At 47.8% G+C, this 18,727-nt stretch overlaps 1 protein-coding gene across 4 annotated transcripts in view; it reads left to right on the top strand.

The window, feature by feature from the left end:
* The window catches only part of NRBP1 (nuclear receptor binding protein 1), a 78,019-nt gene that overhangs the window by 26,984 nt on the left and 32,308 nt on the right, over nt 1-18,727 (top strand). For 3 of the 4 annotated variants that reach the window (XM_073335406.2, XM_073335404.2, XM_073335407.2), the window contains exon 8: nt 5,030-5,053. The exons of the other annotated variant lie outside the window; for it this stretch is intronic. In XM_073335406.2, coding sequence (XP_073191507.1) covers nt 5,030-5,053 — 24 coding nt within the window. The remainder of the gene's footprint in view (nt 1-5,029; nt 5,054-18,727) is intronic. 4 annotated transcript variants of the gene reach the window in all.

Raw genomic sequence — 18,727 nt, 5'->3', positions numbered from 1 at the left:
AAGACTCTCCAGAGGTGATCCTCGACGACAAAGCAGTTAACGTGGTCCATCAGTAGTGGGCGCCTAATTCCTGAGCTACTGAGGGGGGGGCTATGTAAGTACTACCGCTGCCCCTCACCAGAGTGGGGAGAGGGCTGGGCAGGAGGGTATGTCCTGCCTCTTCTGTTCCTGGGGCACAGAGGGGCTCGGTGGCACAAATTGCTTTCCCTTCCAGGCAGTTAGGTCTGGGTTTAGTTCGTGTCCTTGAGGCGAGGAATTGAAAGTAAAAATGGTACTGGAAATTCCCAGATCGGGTGTTCGGGCAGAGTCCTCAGTTGTTTAAGCCTCTCCTCACAATCAGGCCTTCCCCAAGGACTATACCTGCCTCTGCCTATTCACACTTAGTCACCCCCAGTGCTGTTGACTTTTGAGAACTCCCTGGAAAATTGTCCCCTGAGGCCACATGAGCGCCCTCTTGGGGGCAACAACTGTTCAGAGCCAAAGTAATGGAAGGATTCTGTGGCCCCTACCCCCTTGGTTCCTTTCGCATGGCTAGCTGCTGACAGTGGGGACACAGTTCATCTCGTAGTGATGGCCTTGGCCTGTGCCTAACCGTGTTGGTGCATGTGTGCCTCTTCTACCATTGTTCAGACCTCTTGCCTCACCACGCACGCCAGCCTAGAGTCACTGCATCTGGTCTGGGCCACAGAACATCGTCTGACTCGGACTAGGCCTCCACGTGCAGAAAATTGGCTTCCAGTCCGGGAAGTCATCCCCACTGAAATGTGAATGTCAGAAGTTGGACAGGCATTTCCTAGGGCGGTGAAAAGCAATGTGCCTGCTCTCTGCCTCCATCTCATCTGTGTTGCTGTTCTTAAGGCCTCTAAGACTTTGTCTGCAACCACGGTGCGCTGTCTGCCATCTTGGCATACCACCCTCCAGCTGACAATGTTGCTGTCTTTGGTCATTCCATCATCACTAGCAAATCCATCCAAAGGCCAAGGCCCTAGCGAATAATATTCAGGCTGACTTGTGACCTGTATCAGTTTGATTTGCCCTTTGAACCCGCTTGTTTCACCTGTTAACTAAAGAGAACATGCAAACATGATCATGCCTACAGTTTTTGTGGCTGATCCTCCTTCACTGTGCTCCAAAGGGACACTGGTGTCCTCATCTCAAATGTATACCACTTATGGTATCTGTATTCCTTCTAAATCAGACAACCAAACTCTGCTTCTCCACGGAAGTTAGACTCCATACAGCAGGTGTCAGAGGCTTCGAACTCGCATAGGATGAAAATGTTGGAAATCCTCTATAGACATTGTATTCCTTGGGGATCACTGCAGAGGAACATCCCCATCAGACCAGTGGATTAGGCTGTGCATTGAGCCCTGTGATCCTTTAGCCAGAGTGGGGAGCTCTCAGGGCCCTGGTGCTTACTCCATTGTCTTTCTGATAAATCTACATTTGGGAACACTTCCCAGGAGTTGCATGTCTGATTTCCCCCTTGTTGGCAAACCACTTGCCCACCATCATTCCCCAAGTTCAGCCCATTGATACTACAGGAAGGAGACTTGACTGGATCTGTGAACTATGCATCCTCCCCTTCCTCATTGGTAAGAATCGCATGCAGTTGCAGGTTTTCTGATTGAGTCAGCACTTCATTCAGAGAAGGAACCTACTCTTGACTTGGTATTTTAGATCTGAGGCTTGATTTGGAATGACAGTCTTTAACACTTCTCATACGCCTTCCTGGGGGTGTACTGCTTGCTGGACTCCCACAAATGGGACTATGCAGAGGCTGCCTTGAAGGAGGTTGTCATGGGTCTTTGAGTGTCGCCTTTGCATAGGCATGCTGCCTGCCTGCCTTTGCCTGGGTTTTGTTTTTCTAGTGTGTATTGAAGGAAGTGAAGCAGTTGGAGCCTTGCAGCCTTTCTAAGGACGGTGTAGCGCAAAGGTGCACAAGTGGCCTAACAGGTTGTGCTTTCTAAAAGATCTTCCCCCAGCACTGGGGAGGGTATATCCCGTAAGCGTGAATATGCAGAGGCAATACTCAGAATTAGTTACTAGTAGGCAGCCCTCCCCACTCAGCTACAGATTGTGCTAGCTGGGACCTTTTTTCCTTTTTCCTTACGTATAGAAGAAGAATGATCGGAATCTCTGATTGAAACATTTCTTTTAAGTAAAGGAGATGAACACTAAAATGGGTCTATGATCATAAAAGCTCCACTCTGTGTAGTAGCTCTCCTCCCAGCGTGCCCTAGAGTCAGAGCTGCTGACACCAGTGACCTCATTCCCCCTCCTACAGCGCCCACACAGCTATAGGAGAGGGAGCTGGAGTCCAGTCTGAATAGTTAAGTGCATTCCAACTGCGTGATCTCTATTCCCTCTGACTATGGGAGCCAGCAAAACCAGTGTGACCCTCAAATCATAGGGAGAGTTTATGGTACTCTAGGATCCTTCAGGCAATAAATATGGAGCCTATGTTGCCATTTAGTCACTTTTCAGGGACTAGCCAAACTTTGAGAACCCTTACTATCCTGTGTGTAATTGAAAGGAATTGGTAAGTAGCTCAGTTCTGACAGTGTGAGGGGGAGCAGTGACTGGCAATGCACAGAAAAGCAGAACTCAGATGCCCCTATATGCCCAGTGCTGTCCCTCACTGCACTGCTCTGTTAGAACAGAAGGGCATGAAAGTGAGAGCAGGTTCAGTTCTCTTTGGGCTGAAGCAGCAGGTGAAGCTGGCACTGGGAGCAGGAGGATGGGGGAAGCCGCCACGTTGCCCTGTTTAAAGGAAGAACGCATAACTCCAGCTGGGCTGGAAATGTTAAAGGTGCATGGTGCTTCTGGGGCAGCTGGCTCCTTTAAATAATGTAACACTATCGATTGGGTACTGTAGCCTCTAGTGCACCTGCAGGAGCCAAGGCAGCTTGCTGCCTGCCTGGCAGCCCAGCTACGCAGTGCTCCCTGTGCAATATTTGGAGTTGAGGTAGCATGTGCAGGGGCAGGACTGGTCCAGCTCTACATGCAGTCCTGGAGCAATACAATCCCTTTTCTTCACCCATTCTTCATAGGCACCCTGAGGGGGAGGTGGGACTTGCAAGAAGGAAGGACAATCAAGAAGCCCAGTCTGGGTACCAGTGTCTCAGAAACTGGTTGTTGGAGGGTGTGGGGAGTGGTAAGCTGCAGAGCAGTAAATAGAGCTGTGGATGAAGGGGATCATCTGACAAAGAGGTGGGTTGGGATAGACAAAGGATATGGGATAGTGATGGGTATAGTGCAAAGGCCACACAGTGCTGGGGCAGCAGTCCATCTGTTCCTGAGCCCATGTGGTCTTTTTCTCACATAAAAAGTGGGTTTAGGGATAGCGGAGAGGGGAGTTATTAAGGCACAGGGAGTAAGGGGACTGGGAAGGCTGTGGCCAGAGCAAGGGAGATACCGGCACTTCTTTCTCCAAGTCAGAATGTTGTGGGGGGGAGAGAGAATGTTTTGAGCTACTCTGTCAACTTCTTGTGTTCAGTTTAAATCACCTAGAACTAAAAGCTGCCTGCTTCCCTGTGCATTTCACCAGACGATGTTCCCAGAGCCCCTATCTTACTGTCAGGAGGGCGCTGTGGTTAGGATGGCAATTGCCTTTCCTCTCGCATTGGCTGCAGTGATTATAATCTCTCCGATGTTGCAGGGGGCTTTCTTTTGAAAATGCAGCTTGCTTCTGAAGGGTTCGTGGCCTGGAGATCCTTTGGGTGGGTCGGGGGAGAAAGCTGCCATGGTGGCAGAGGTGGGGGTGGTACTGTCTAGGAGAAGGGATCCTGGAGGAAGGAGATTCCAGGGAGATGCTGGGTTGGACCTAAGGGGCCGTCAGGCAGGGCCCTTTAGGCAGAAGCGGGGAGAAGAATGTGATGTGAACTGGAAGCTCCAGTGTGGAATATGGCTGAGGGCTTTTCTCTCCAGGTTCACAGACTTCTTGGGAGTCACTTTGTAGGTGTTAGCAGAGGCCTGAGCCCAGGGGGCTGTGAATGTGAGAGCCAGCCTGTGGTATGGAGGAGCTCTGTAGGTGCATCATTGGGAACTGTTTGCTCTTGGTGAGCAATACCTTGCATAGGGCAACTTTTAAATGCATAGCAGAATTGGAAACTCTTAAACTGAAGTCTGGGTCTGCTGATGAATTCTGGGGCTGCCCTCAGTGAAATCTGACTGGGTGGTGTATTGTGCTCCCCCAAAAGATTATATAGTCATTTCTTCAGTGACTGGGTGTGGGTGGCTTTGGAACATGTTGGGGATTGGTCCTGCTTTGAGCAGGGGGTTGGACTAGATGACCTCCTGAGGTCCCTTCCAACCCTGATATTCTGTGTTGGTCCCCAAGGGCTGTAAGGGTAGCTTTTGTGGGAGAGTCCCGAAGATATTCGTAGAGTCTGCCTTGGGCCATTCACCACTTGCCACAAGCACCTTTTTGTCCTCTAAACGTGCTTGTTGGGCTTTTGGGTTGGATACATCCAGTGTGTCTCTGTATAACCCAGCCATCACTAAATCCCCACTGTGGGTGCTCGGGGAACATGGGACTTGACCTGAAGTTTGTGTTCATCCAGACAGCAAAACAAATTGAGTGCCAAGGCATGTGGTATGGGTGCGACTGCTAAAATCCATGTGGGGTGTTAGCTCTACTCCCAGCAACATGCTGCCCATATCTGCCCGCTGAGCATGGGCACAGGGACTGGTCACTGGACAATGGTGGCTGAGTGACATGGTTGGAATTTCAGCCTCCTCAAAAGCCCAGAGTCTCGAACATAATGCCCTGGTGGGTGTGAGAGGCCCCCAGAGCCCACCTCTCCTTTGCCCTCTACAGTTCTTGGTGTGTAGAGGCATCATGCTCCTGGCTTAGAGTCAGCAGGTGTGAGGGCTATTGAAAGGGCAGCCAGCCTCTTCCTTTTGTCCCTGTTTTGCCTGGTTCTACCCAGCTGTCTGTATTGATGTTAAGTGCTTGCTGTTTCATCAACTCATCGACTTCTATCTTGTTTTACTTCCCGCTTACGGGCTGCTCTGTTACCAACAGTCTTTCATAGGATTTTTGCTAATGGTGAGCAAACTTCTCCGCTCCTGTGATGTGACTGTGTCACTATATATATAATGTTCATTATATATATAATATATAACTTATCTATACGGTGTTCCCTTGCTATAAGGCTGGTGTATAAAACTGTCCAGCATAGGCCCCCCCTGCCAGCAATAGCCCTGTCCTGTTCTGGGAGATAATCTATTCCTTGTGCTCCCAGCCAAAGCCTTACAGAGAGGGACACTGCCTTGTGTGAAGTCTTCTAAATGTTAGTTCTGTCCCTTCTCCTTGTTCTTAGACTGCACTAGTCTGTGGCCCTCATTGCATGCCAGCTCTTGCATGTCAAGCAAGATAAATGCATTGTTCTGACTGCTCGAAGCCAAGCTCTCCATGTACATCTGGCTCTTACCTGCTGCTGCTCTGCGGGGCTTGGCTGAGGGCCAGACTTAGACCAGGCTCTGCTTCTTGCTTGGACACCCTGCAGCTTGCTTGTAGCTTTAACCCCATAGACATTTTGTTTTCAATCTGAATGTTTCAACGAAATGTGTTCTGCACCTGGTGACTAGGCAGATCTTCCACCCAGGTGAGCCCGTAGCTGTGAAATGAGGCCCATCTCTCCCTAGCCAGGCCTTTGGCATTCAGTGAGCTCACCTGAGCTCACGTGTGTTTGTGGGCAGGGAGTTTGCTGAAGCTTTTGGGTGGAGCAATGGCAGGGGCTGTTGGATTGCCCCCTTGGTTTACTTAATTCATAACCATGTTGGGTTTGACATGAGGAAACAAACAAGGAGTCCACCCTTAGTGATCCTGTTCCACCTTCTGTCAAATGGGAACGATTATGGGGCAATGCTCCGCTTTCCCCAAACCCTAGTCACCACCACCTAAGGGGCTGTCAGAATAAACTCTGTGGGTTCCCCATGTCTGCAGATGTTCTACAGTAGGGGTAGACCAAAGCCTCTCCCAAGGTGGCTGGTCCAGAGTCTCTTCGCGTTGATGGTGAAGTTATTGGGTGTCGTGTGGTCTTAGCAGTATAGCAGATCTCCTTTTTCCAGAGTCTGATCTGCAAGGGAGCTAAGAATTAGGTGGCAGCATATTGTGCTGAGAGTCTGGCTCTGAAAAGTGTCAAGTGACTGGACAAATCCCTCTCCCCAGCAGGCTGCTCTGGAGTGTGGAGGGGAAGGTGTGGCACACAAGGAGCATTGTGTCAGTAAGCACGTTACAGCGCTGCAGTGGGGACATATGTTGGGACAAAATGCAACCTGTTGTTGGGAGCAGCTTCAGCACCATCACCCAGAAAATCCTTCTGCACTGGGCACTGATTGCCCACCTCATGGCTGCTGGGCTTTCAGCCCTCAGGAGGTGTTACTTCATAGTTATTACACCATTCTGCCTATAAACAAAGCTAAGATCGCAACCGATAACGTACGGCAGTGCCCCCTGGGAAATGCTGTATTGTTAGCTACTCAGTGGTCTTGGAGACGCCTGCAGAGGGGAAAAAAAACCCTCATGGGACCTCAGTTTTGCTGGAACAGCAGTGAGACCTCCTTCAAACTTCAGGCTTTCTCAGCCAGTCTCTTGAGAGCTAGACCAAAAGACTGGAATGAGTTTTACTGCGTTATCCCCTCACACTTTTGGCTCATGAGAGCTGGGAATTAGACTCCTCAGTCACTTAGATGCACTTGAAAATGTTAGCCAGTGTGTAGCTGTTCTTCGTGCATCCAGTTGGACTTGGTCATTTTTTCCACTCTTTGAATTTATCACCTGGTGTTCAGGGCATGTCATATTGTCATTTTCATATCTCTAACAGGCGGCATGTAAGTCGCATTTGTCACTTCATAGTGTACGTGTTTAGTGTTGCAGGAACTAGGACAGGGATTACTTTGGTATCTTGGACTCCCTTCCCCCCCTTAATGCACAAGGTCACTCAACCATTCTGTCTTCTTTGCCTGAAGCTACAATGGGTTTGATGGGGGTCAAAACTCCCATATTGACCACTAGAATATGATTGTTACTTCTATTTTGTGTCCTCTGCCTCTGTATTGCCACTGACAGCAGCACTAAACTATGTACACATTATGGACTGCACACAACATAAATCCACCCCTTGATCCTAATGATGCACAAGTTATACAGTAGAATTTGGGAAGTGATGGCAGGATGTCTGTCTTGGAGAGAGAGAGAGAGGGTATGTCTACACACAAAATTAGGTTGAATTTATAGAAGTCGGTTTTGTAGAAAGTGTTTTTATACAGTCGATTGTGTGTGTCCCCCCACAAATGCTCTAAGTGCATGTAGTCGGCGGAGTGTGTCCACAATACCAAGGCAACCATCGACTTCCGGAGCGTTGAACTGTGGGTGGCTATCCCACAGTTCCCGCAGTCTCCACCGCCCATTTGAATTCTGGGTAGAAATCCCAATGCCTGATGGGGCTAAAACATTGTCGCGGGTGGTTCTGGGTACATATCGTCAGGCCCCCTTTCCCTCCCTCCCTCCCTCCGTGAAAGCAAGGGCAGACAATCGTTTTGCGCCTTTTTTCTTGAGTTACCTGTGCAGACGCCATACCACGGAAAGCATGGAGCCCGCTCAGCTAACCATCACCATATGTCTCCTGGGTGCTGGCAGACGCGGTACTGCATTGCTACACAGCAGCAGTTTATTGCCTTTCGGCAGCAGACAGTGCAGTACGACTGGTAGCCATCGTCGCCGTAGTCCAGGGTGCTCTTTTAGCTGACCTCGATGAGGTCAGGGGCTCCTGGGCAAACATGGGAGTGATTCAGTCAAGTCATTTCCCTTTTAAGTTTCGTCTCATGGCGATTCAGTCCTACCGGCAGTGCACTGTCTTTTAATCTGCAGCCAGCAGAAGACGATGGCCAGCAGTCATACTGCACTGTCTTCTGCCGAGCACCCAGGAGATGACGATGGCTAGCAATCCTACTGCACAGTCTGCTGCCAGCAAGATGTATAAAGATAGATGAAGTGGATCAAAACAAGAAATAGACCAGATTTGTTTTGTATTCATTTTCTCCTCCCTCCCTCTGTGAAATCAACGGCCTGCTAAACCCAGTTTTGAGTTCTATCCTTAAGGGGGCCATTCAGTTTCTCGCAAAGCCACCCCCTTTGATTTTAATTTCCTGTAAGCCAACCCTGTAAGCCATGTCGTCAGTTGCCCCTCCCTCCGTCAGAGCAATGGCAGATAATCGTTCCGCGCCTTTTTTCTGTGCAGACGCCATACCACGGCAAGCATGGAGCCTGCTCAGATCACTTTGGCAATTAGGAGCACATTAAACACACGCATTATCCAGCACCACACGCATTATCCAGCAGTATATGCAGCACCAGAACCTGGCAAAGCGAAACTGGGTGAGTAGGCGACGTCAGCGCGGTGACGAGAGTGATGAGGACATGGACACAGACTTCTCTCAAAGCACGGGCCCTGACAATGTGGGCATTGTGGTGCTAATGGGGCAGGTTCATGCAGTGGAATGTCGATTCTGGGTTCTCGGGAAACAAGCACAGACTGGTGGGACTGCATAGTGTTGCAGGTCTGGGACGATTCCTAGTGGCTGCGAAATTTACGCATGCGTAAGGGCACTTTCATGGAACTTTGTGACTTGCTTTCCCCTGCCCTGAGGCACAAGAATACCAAGATGAGAGCAGCCATCACAATTGAGAAGCGAGTGGCAATAGCCCTGTGGAAGCTTGCAACACCAGACAGCTACCGGTCAGTTGGGAATCAATTTGGAGTGGGCAAATCTACTGTGCGGGCTGCTGTGATGCAAGTAGCCAACACAATCAAAGATCTGCTGCTATCAAGGGTAGTGACCCTGGGAAATGTGCAGATCATAGTGGATGGCTTTGCTGCAATGGGATTCCCTAACTGTGGTGGGGCCATAGACGGAACCCATATCCCTATCTTGGCACCGGAGCACCAAGCCGGTGAGTACATAAACCGCAAGGGGTACTTTTCGATAGTGCTGCAAGCACTGGTGGATCACAAGGAACGTTTCACCAACATCAACATGGGATGGCCGGGAAAGGTACACGATGCTCACATCTTCAGGAACTGTGGTCTGTTTCAAAAGCTGCAGGAAGAGACTTTATTCCCAGACCAGAAAATAACTGTTGGGGATGTTGAAATGCCTATATGTATCCTTGGGGACCCAGCCTACCCCTTAATGCCATGGCTCATGAAGCCGTACACAGGCAGCTTGGACAGTAGTCAGGAGCTGTTCAACTACAGGCTGAGCAAGTGCAGAATGGTGGTAGAATGTGCATTTGGACGTTTAAAAGAGCGCTGGCGCAGTTTACTGACTCGGTTAGACCTCAGTAAAACCAATATTCCCATTGTTATTACTGCTTGCTGTGCGCTCCACAATGTCTGTGAGAGTAAGGGGGAGACGTTTATGGTGGAGTGGGAGGTTGAGGCAGATCGCCTGGCCGCTGGTTACGCGCAGCCAGACACCAGGGCGGTTAGAAGAGCACAGCAGGGCGCGCTGCGCATCAGAGAAGCTTTGAAAACCAGTTTCATGACTGGCCAGGCTATGGTGTGAAAGTTTTTTGTTTCTCCTTGATGAAACCCCCCTCCCCTTGGTTCACTCTACTTCCCTGTAAGCTAACCACCCTCCCTTCCTCCCTTCGATCACCGCTTGCGGAGGCAATAAAGTCATTGTTGCTTCACATTCATGCATTCTTTATTAATTCATCACACAAATAGGGGGATAACTGCCAATGTAGCCCGGGAGGGGTGGTGGAGGAGGGAAGGACAAGGCCACACAGCACTTTAAAAGTTTAAAACTTTAAAACTTATTGAATGCCAGCCTTCTGTTGCTTGGGAAATCCTCTGGGGTGGAGTGGCTGGGTGGCTGGAGGGCCCCCCCACCGTGTTCTTGGGCGTCTGGGTGAGGAGGCTATGGAACTTGGGGAGGAGGGCAGTTGGTTACACAGGGGCTGTAGGGGCGGTCTGTGCTCCTGCTGCCTTTCCTGCAGCTCAACCATACGTTGGAGCCTATTAGTTTGATCCTCCAGCAGCCTCGGCATTGAATCCTGCCTCCTCTCATCACGCTGCTGCCACCTTTCAGCTTTAGCCCTCTCTTCAGCCTGCCACCTCTCCTCCCGGTCATTTTGTGCTTTCCTGCACTCTGACATTGTGTGCCTCCACGCATTCGTCTGTGCTCTCTGTGTGCGAGGACAGCATGAGCTCAGAGAACATTTCATCGTGAGTGCATTTTTTTCGCCTTCTAATCTTCGCTAGCCTCTGGGAAGGAGAAGATCCTGTGATCCTTGAAACACATGCAGCTGGTGGAGGGAAAAAAAGGGACAGTGGTATTTAAAAAGACACATTTTATAGAACAATGGGTACACTCTTTCAAGGTAAACCTTGCTGTTAACATTACATACATAGCACATGTACTTTCGTTCCATGGTCGCATTTTGCCTCCCCCCACCGTGTGGCTAGCCCCTCATCCTTCCCACGTCCTCGTGGCTAACAGCGGGGAACGTTTGTTCAGCTACAGGAAAACAGCCCAGCAGGAACGGGCACCTCTGAATGTCCCCTTAAGAAAAGCACCCTATTTCAACCAGGTGACCCTGAATGAAATCACTTTCCTGTGGATAACAGAGAGAGATAAAGAACGGATGTTGTTTGAACGCCAGCAAACATACACTGCGATGCTTTGTTCTACAATGATTCCAGAGTACGTGTTACTGGCCTCGAGTGGTAAAGTGTCCTACCATGGTGGATGGAATAAGGCTGCCCTCCCCAGAAAGCTTTTGCAAAGGCTTTGCGAGTACATCCAGGAGAGCCGCGAATGCCAGGGCAAATTAATCATTAAAAAATGCTTGCTTTTAAACCATGTATAGTATTTTAAAAGGTACACTCACCAGAGGTCCCTTCTCTGCCTGACGGGTCTGGGAGGCAGCCTTGGGTGGGTTCAGGGGGTACTGGCTGCAGGTCCAAGGTGAGAAACAGTTCCTGGCTGTCGGGAAAAACGGTTTCTCCACTTGCTAGCTGTGAGCTATCTACAACCTCATCATCCTCTTCCTCATCCCCAAAACCTGCTTCCGTGTTGCCTCCATCTCTGTTGAAGGAGTCAACACGGCTGGGGTAGTGGTGGCTGAACCCCCTAAAATGGCATGCAGCTCATCATAGAAGCGGCATGTTTTGGGCTCTGACCCGGAGCGGCCGTTTGCCTCTCTGGTTTTCTGGTAGGCTTGCCTCAGCTCCTTAAGTTTCACGCGGCACTGCTTTGGGTCCCTGTTATGGCTTCTGTCCTTCGTGCCCTGGGAGATTTTGACAAATGTTTTGGCATTTTGAAAACTGGAACATAGTTCTGATAGCACAGATTCCTTTCCCCATACAGCGATCAGATCCCGTACCTCCCGTTCGGTCCATGCTGGAGCTCTTTTGCAATTCTGGGACTCCATCATGGTCACCTCTGCTGATGAGCTCTGCACTCACCTGCAGCTTGCCACGCTGCCCAAACAGGAAATTGAAATTCAAAAGTTTGTGGGCCTTTTCCTGTCTACCTGGCCAGTGCATCTGAGTTGAGAGTGCTGTCCAGAGCGGTCACAATGGAGCACTCTGGGATAGCTCCCGGAGGCCAATACCGTCTATTTGTGTCCACAGTACCTCAAATTCGACCTGGCAAGGCTGATTTCAGCACTAATCCCCTTGTCGGGGGTGGAGTAAGGAAATCGATTTTAAGAGTCCTTTAAGTCGGAAAAAAAGGCTTCGTTGTGTGGATGGGTGCAGGGTTAAATCAATTTAACGCTGCTAAATTCGACCTCAACTCCTAGTGTAGACCAAGGCAGAGAGACGTAATCACTGTAATCCTTTTTCATGAATATGTTGTCAGAGGTCATGCTGCTGTGTAAACTTAAATCATTCCAAGTTTGTACAATCTCAACACCAACGTTAACACCCACAAAATAGTTTTGAGGTTCTGAAACAAACTAGATGCTTCATAAATTGTACTTAAACTTATTCAGAAGCATAGATTTTATTTTTAAGACCAGAAGAGACCATTAAAATTGGTCTGATGTTCTGTATATTACAGGCCATAGAACTTCATCCAGTATTGAGCTCAGCGACATGCTTCACTAAAGCATATCTTCCAAAAAATCATTTCTCATCCATTCAATGTGTGCCCCACATATTTACTGCATACCATCCAAACCCTGTAATAAATACACTATTTATTCATGGGTTTTCTATGGCTCTCTTATAATTGAACCGTAGTTCTTTACAACGATTAATCATTAATTTTTCACCATTTCCCTGTGAGACGGTGGTATCCCCATTTTACACATGGGGTTCTGAGGCACAGATTAAAGCCCAAACTGTCAAGTGTCAGCTAACTTTGGGTGCTCAGTTTTGAGAAGCAATGGGCCTGAGTTATCAGACTAAGCATTTTACAGGACTTTATATGTTCAGAGGAGAGCTCTCATTGACTTCAATTGCAACTATGAGCATTAGCACTTCAGAAAGAAAAGGAGTACTTGTGGCACCTTAGCGACTAACCAATTTATTTGAGCATAAGCTTTCGTGAGCTACAGCTCACTTCATCGCTCACGAAAGCTTATGCTCAAATAAATTGGTTAGTCTCTAAGGTGCCACAAGTCCTCCTGTTCTTTTTGTGAATACAGACTAACACGGCTGTTACTCTGAAACCTGTCATTAGCACTTCAGTAAATCAGATCCTGGGTGACTAAGTTGAGTACTCAGAAAATGGGAAACACAGTGGCCCAGCTGTGAAAAGTTTGGTGTATGTGATGGGCCCAGCTTCATGTAGTTTCTCTGTGTGGCGGAGGCATGGATAGAATCCAGTTCTCCAGGGCAGCATTCAGTTGCTTTAACTATGAGACTGTTTCTTTTTCTGCAGTCCCCTGCCTCATTCAGTATGTACCTTGCAACTCCTGCAAATGATGAGGCGGCACTGGTCCTGTAGACAACAGGCTCATTTGCTGCACATCCCTGATTTGTTCCCAGAGCAAGTCTGTCCAGTGTGTGTGCTACGGTGGCGGGGGAGAAGAATGTCGTCAGACAATTAAAGACGTACTGCGCACACACAAGGGAGATGCATTTGAGTTGCACAAAGAACTTCAATATTGGCATTTCCTAACTTGAGTGTTAGGAAATTAGGTGAAGTTCTTTGCAAACAAACCCTTAAATTGAAAAAACAAATCACATGAAACAATATTGATTCCCAACCTGGGTCATCAGCAGGTTTGGGATCTCTGATCCTCAGCACAGCCCTCTGCCACTTGAGTAACTAGTAAGAGTAGGAGACTTATGTTCAGTGTGGACCTGCTGCTAGAGGTGATGAGACTAGACATCAGAGGAATGCCATGGCTCAGTAACAAACCTTGGAACTGGACTTGTAAGAAAGTGAGCATGCTGCAGTGGTCGGACCCTTTTCTGGAGCGACTCCCCCCATCTTTTGCCTATGTTCTCTGCTCCTGTCCTTCCCTGCCCCCTTTTCTCTGCCCCTTGGTGCTCTGACTTCTGCTGTCTGTCTGGTGTTTTGTTCCACCATCCCTCTGCATCTGGCTTGCTGCCTGGGCACCAGCAGGGGGAGCATTCACAGTATAGGAGACAGTCTCCCAGCTCTCACTTCTGGTGCTTGGTGCCATAGCACCCCTGGCAGCTGGGAGGAGCAATTGCAAGGTAAGTCCTGCTCAGCCCCTTCAGACCTGGCATGGAGCATGCTCAGTTACTCTGTGGAATTATACGTAGATTCATGATTTAAAGCAGGGGTCTCAAACATGCTATTTTCTGTGGCCCACCAGCTCCCCATGGCACCCCCGCTCCCCCAGGATTTACCTAGAGCTGCTCCGGCCCGGCACGCACCGGAACGGGGAACCGCGGCCAATGGAAGCTTCGGGGAAGGTACCTGGAGGAGCGGCCAGGGCAACATGCAGACCCCTGTGCCCCTCGAGGTCCCGGCCGCTTCCTGGAGCGGCGTGGGGGCAGGGCAGGCAGGCAGGGAGCCTGCCCTGACCCCGGTGTGCGCCAGGCTGGACCTGCCCTCCTGAAACCCTCCTGCACCCCAACCCCCTGCCCTGAACCACCTCCAGCACCCTGCCCTGAGCTCCCTGTCGCACCCTGAACCCCTGGGGGCGGGGGGGGGAGTTGGGGTGGGGATTTCAGGGAAGGGGTTGGAATCGGGGCAGGGCCAGGGCAGTGGGGGGGGGGGTGGTCAGTGGTGCAGCCCTCGGGCCAATATACTAGTCCTCATGTGGCCCTCGTGGTCATTTGAGTTTGAGACCCCTGGTTTAAAGTCAGAAGGGATCCCTGTGGTCATCTGTTTGACCTCCTGTATAGCACAGGCTATAGGCTTGCCCTGAATTAATTCCTGTTTGAACTAGGGCAAATCTTTTAGAAAAAACATTATTTAAAAGATAGAGAATCCACCGCAGCCCTTTGGTAAGCACTTCCAAAAGTGCTTTAATCCTCCCAGTTGAAAACATGTCTTATTTGCAGTCTAAATTGGTCTAGCTTCAGATTCCAGCCCTTGGGTCTTGTTAGACTTTTTTCTCTTGGATTGGAGAGCCGTCTATCATATTTCTGTTCCCCATGTATGTACTTGTATAGTGTAATAGTCACCCTTTAATCTTCTCGTTGCTGAGCTAAATAGATTGAGCTCCTGGAATCTCTTACTGTAAGACATGTTCTGTAATTCTTCAATTGTTCTTGTGGCTCTTCTCTGAACCCTCTTAAATTTATCAACCTTCTTGAATTGCAGACCCCAGTATTGGACATAGTATTCCAGGAACAGTTGCACCAGTAACAGATCCTCTCTACTTCTACTTGATTCCCCTGTTTATGCATCCAAGGATTGCATCAAACATCACATTGGGAATTTATGTTCAGCTGATAATTACCATGGTCCCCAAGACTTTTTCAGACTCACTGCTTCCTAGAATAGAGTCTACTGTCTTGTATATATGGCCTACATTCTTTGTTCCTCGATGTGACTTTACATTTGTCCTTGTTGAAATGCATATTGTTTGCTTGCATGCAGCTTACCAAGCAGTCCAGATTGCTCTGTATCTGTGACCTGTCCTCTTGATTATTTACCACTCTCCTATCTTGTGTGTCATCTTGAAATGTCATCAGTGATGATTTTGTTTTATTCCAGGTAATTGAAAAAGATACCATGTAGCCTAGAGCTGAAATCAAACCCTGTGGCACCCAGCTAGAGAAACACCAATTTGATTTATAGATTTCAAGGCCAGAAGAGACTATTGTGATCATCTCATCTAACCTGCTTAAAACATAGGCCAGAGAACTTTTCTAAAAGCATCCGATCTTGATTTAAAAGTTGTCAGTGATGGTGAATCTTCCACAACCTTTGGTAAATTGTTTGTGGTTTAATTACCCTTGCTGTCAAAACAAACAAACAAAAAAAAACCCAAAAAAACCCTTGTCTTATTTCTGGTCTGAATTTGTCTAGCTCAGCAGATCTCACAACAAATTTTTTGGTGGCCTCAGAGTGCGACCACCAACTTTTGCTGGTGGCCGCTCTGACAGTTTTCCCTAAAATACTTAATTAACTCTAGGGAAAAACAAATAAATATGTACATATACATGTCCAAATCATTGTAATTTGTTTATGTAGGTTTTATTGAAGACTCAACAATAAAATAATATACAGTTGTCTCTATTCCTTACTGGACCTAAACAGAATAGACACAAATACTGTTATGTTTTTTTAGTTTTCTTTTTTACCCCAGACTTGCTAGCTAGTAAGCTTGCTACTATGAAAATTGGTAGTTGTATATTGGTTAATATCACTTTTCACAGCAGACTTACTCGGCCCCTGCAAGTTGGAGGGCAAATTAAGCCCTGTCTGGGGAGATAGATAGGGAATTGTGGAGGCCTGGAGGAGGCAGCATGGGTCAGGGCAATTAGTGGTGGGGAGGTGAGCCTGGGATTGGAGCCTGGGGTCCTGCTGGGGACTGGAGGAGGCAGTGGGATCAGGGGTAACATGGGAGGGCAAGCCCAGGGCCAGAGCCCGGTGGCTGTGGGATGGAGCCCACTGCCGCACAGCTAGGGCCTTCTGCCCACCTCCCTAGGGCTGACGCCCGAGCCCCACCACCCATAGGAAGGTGGAGAACTCATCCTGGTTGCCTGCTCCTCCACTGTTTGGGACTCCGGAAGGGGTAGGGACCAGGCCCTGGGGGAGGGGCCACTGCTTCCCCTCCCCCATCATCACCCAGGAGACTGTGGCCGCAAGAAAAGCCCCTGGTGGCTGCATACGGCCACGGTGGCCGCATTTGAGAGAGGCTGGTCTAGCTTCGGCTGCCAACCATGGAATCATGCTCTACCTATCTCTGCTAAATCGAAGAGCCTGTTGTTTAATATTTGTTCCCCATGTAGATACTTATAGATTATCAACTCACCCCTTAACCCTCTCTTGTTAAGATGAATAAGTTGGGCTCCTTGTCTGTCACTATAAGACCTGTTTTTTCATCCTTGAGTCATTCTTCTCAGAACTATCTCCAGTTTATCAACATATTTCTTGAATTGTGCAAAGCAGAACTGGACCCAGTAATCCAGTAGTGGTCACACCAGGGCCAAATACACAGGTAAAATAACCTCTTTGCTCCTACTTGAGATTCCCCTATTTATGCATCCAATGATCGCATTAACCCTTGTGGATACTGAATCTCATGGCTGGGAGCTCATGTTCAGCTGGTAATCCAGTACAACCCCCAGGTCTTTCTCAGAGTCACTGCTTCCGTGGATAAAGTCCTCCATCCTGTAAATATGGCGTACATTCTTTGTTCCTAGATGGATACATTTACATTTGTCTTTTAAAACACACACTGCTTGCTTGCACCCAGTTTTCCAAGCAATCCAGAATAAGTGACTTATCTTCTTCATTATTTACCACTTCTAATTTTTGTGTCATCTACGAGCTTTACCAGTGATGGTTTTGTTTTCGTCCATGTTGATAAAAATGTTAAATACCATAATGCCAAGGACAAATCCCCTGGAAGCACACTTGGTTGATGACGATTTCACTTTTACAATTACATTTTCAGACCCATCAGTTTGACAGGATTTTTATCCATTTAATATGTGCCATATTAAATTTATATTCTAGTTTCTCAATCAAAATACTTGTAGTATTAAGTAGGGATGTAAATACTGTTTAAAATGTTGTTTAAACGGTTAACCGATTGAGCAGCTGGGGTCGATGGGGCTGGGGTCGATGCGGCCAGCTGTGGTGCGGCTGGGGTCGTGGTTAACGATTAAGGCGGGTTAACCAGTAAGACTAATGCTTACCGATTAACCTTTTACATCCCAAGTACCAAGTTAAGTGACTTACAGAAGTCTAAGTACATTACATCAACACTATTACTTCCGATGAAGTGAGCTGTAGCTCACAAAAGCTTATGCTCAAATAAATTTTAGTCTCTAAGGTGCCACAAGTCCTCCTTTTCTTTTTACTATTATCTTTGTTACCCAAACTTGTAATATAAAAAAATAAATTTGACTATTTTCTATACAATATTGATTGTCCTATTATCTTCCTTTAATTCCTTATTAAGAGTCCTGTGTCAGCCATTCCATTATTTGCCTGATTGATTTTTGGTTCGGTGTTAGGCTGACTTGGCCTGTAGTTATCCAGGCTGTCCTATTTACCTTTTTAAATATTGGCACATTATCATAGAATCATAGAATATCAGGGTTGGAAGGGACCCCAGAAGGTCATCTAGTCCAACCCCCTGCTCAAAGCAGGACCAATTCCCAGTTAAATCATCCCAGCCAGGGCTTTGTCAAGCCTGACCTTAAAAACCTCTAAGGAAGGAGATTCTACCATCTCCCTAGGTAACGCATTCCAGTGTTTCACCACCCTCTTAGTGAAAAAGTTTTTCCTAATATCCAATCTAAACCTCCCCCACTGCAACTTGAGACCATTACTCCTCGTTCTGTCATCTGCTACCATTGAGAACAGTCTAGAGCCATCCTCTTTGGAACCCCCTTTCAGGTAGTTGAAAGCAGCTATCAAATCCCCCCTCATTCTTCTCTTCTGCAGGCTAAACAATCCCAGCTCCCTCAGCCTCTCCTCATAACTCATGTGTTCCAGTCCCCTAATCATTTTTGTTGCCCTTCGCTGGACTCTCTCCAATTTATCCACATCCTTCTTGAAGTGTGGGGCCCAAAACTGGACACAGTGCTCCAGATGAGGCCTCACCAATGTCGAATAGCTTTCTTCCAGTCCTCTGGAACTCTCCCTGTTATCCAAGACTTATTAAAAATCAATATTAATGGTCCAGAGAGGTTTCTAGACAGCTCTTTAAAAATTTTTGGAGGTAAGTTATTCAGACTTGCTCATTTTAAAATGTCTAGCATTAGTAGTTGCTGCTTAACGTCGTCTGAGTTACTACTGGAATTGAAGGTTTCATCATGACATGAGTGTTTGACTTTTTCCCAAATATAGAACAAATCTTTACTGAACGCTTCAGTCTTTTCTGCATTTTTGTTGCCAATTCTACCATTTCCATTTGGTAATGGTTTGGATCAAATACCAGTGTTAGCATTCTTTTGGGTTTTTGTTTTTTGGGTTTTTTGTTTTTGGTATATTAAGAACCAGAACAAAACCTTATTGTCCTGAACTCTGCTAGCCATAGAGTTCTTCTGTTCTTTTGCTTCCTTTATCAATTTTCTATACTTTCTAGCATCTGGTTTAT

This window comes from Lepidochelys kempii, chromosome 3, assembly GCF_965140285.1.
Source record: "Lepidochelys kempii isolate rLepKem1 chromosome 3, rLepKem1.hap1, whole genome shotgun sequence".
NCBI classification, from domain to species: domain Eukaryota; kingdom Metazoa; phylum Chordata; order Testudines; family Cheloniidae; genus Lepidochelys; species Lepidochelys kempii.
Note: the sequence above shows the minus strand (reverse complement) of the source record. Positions and strands in the feature narration are given on the sequence as shown.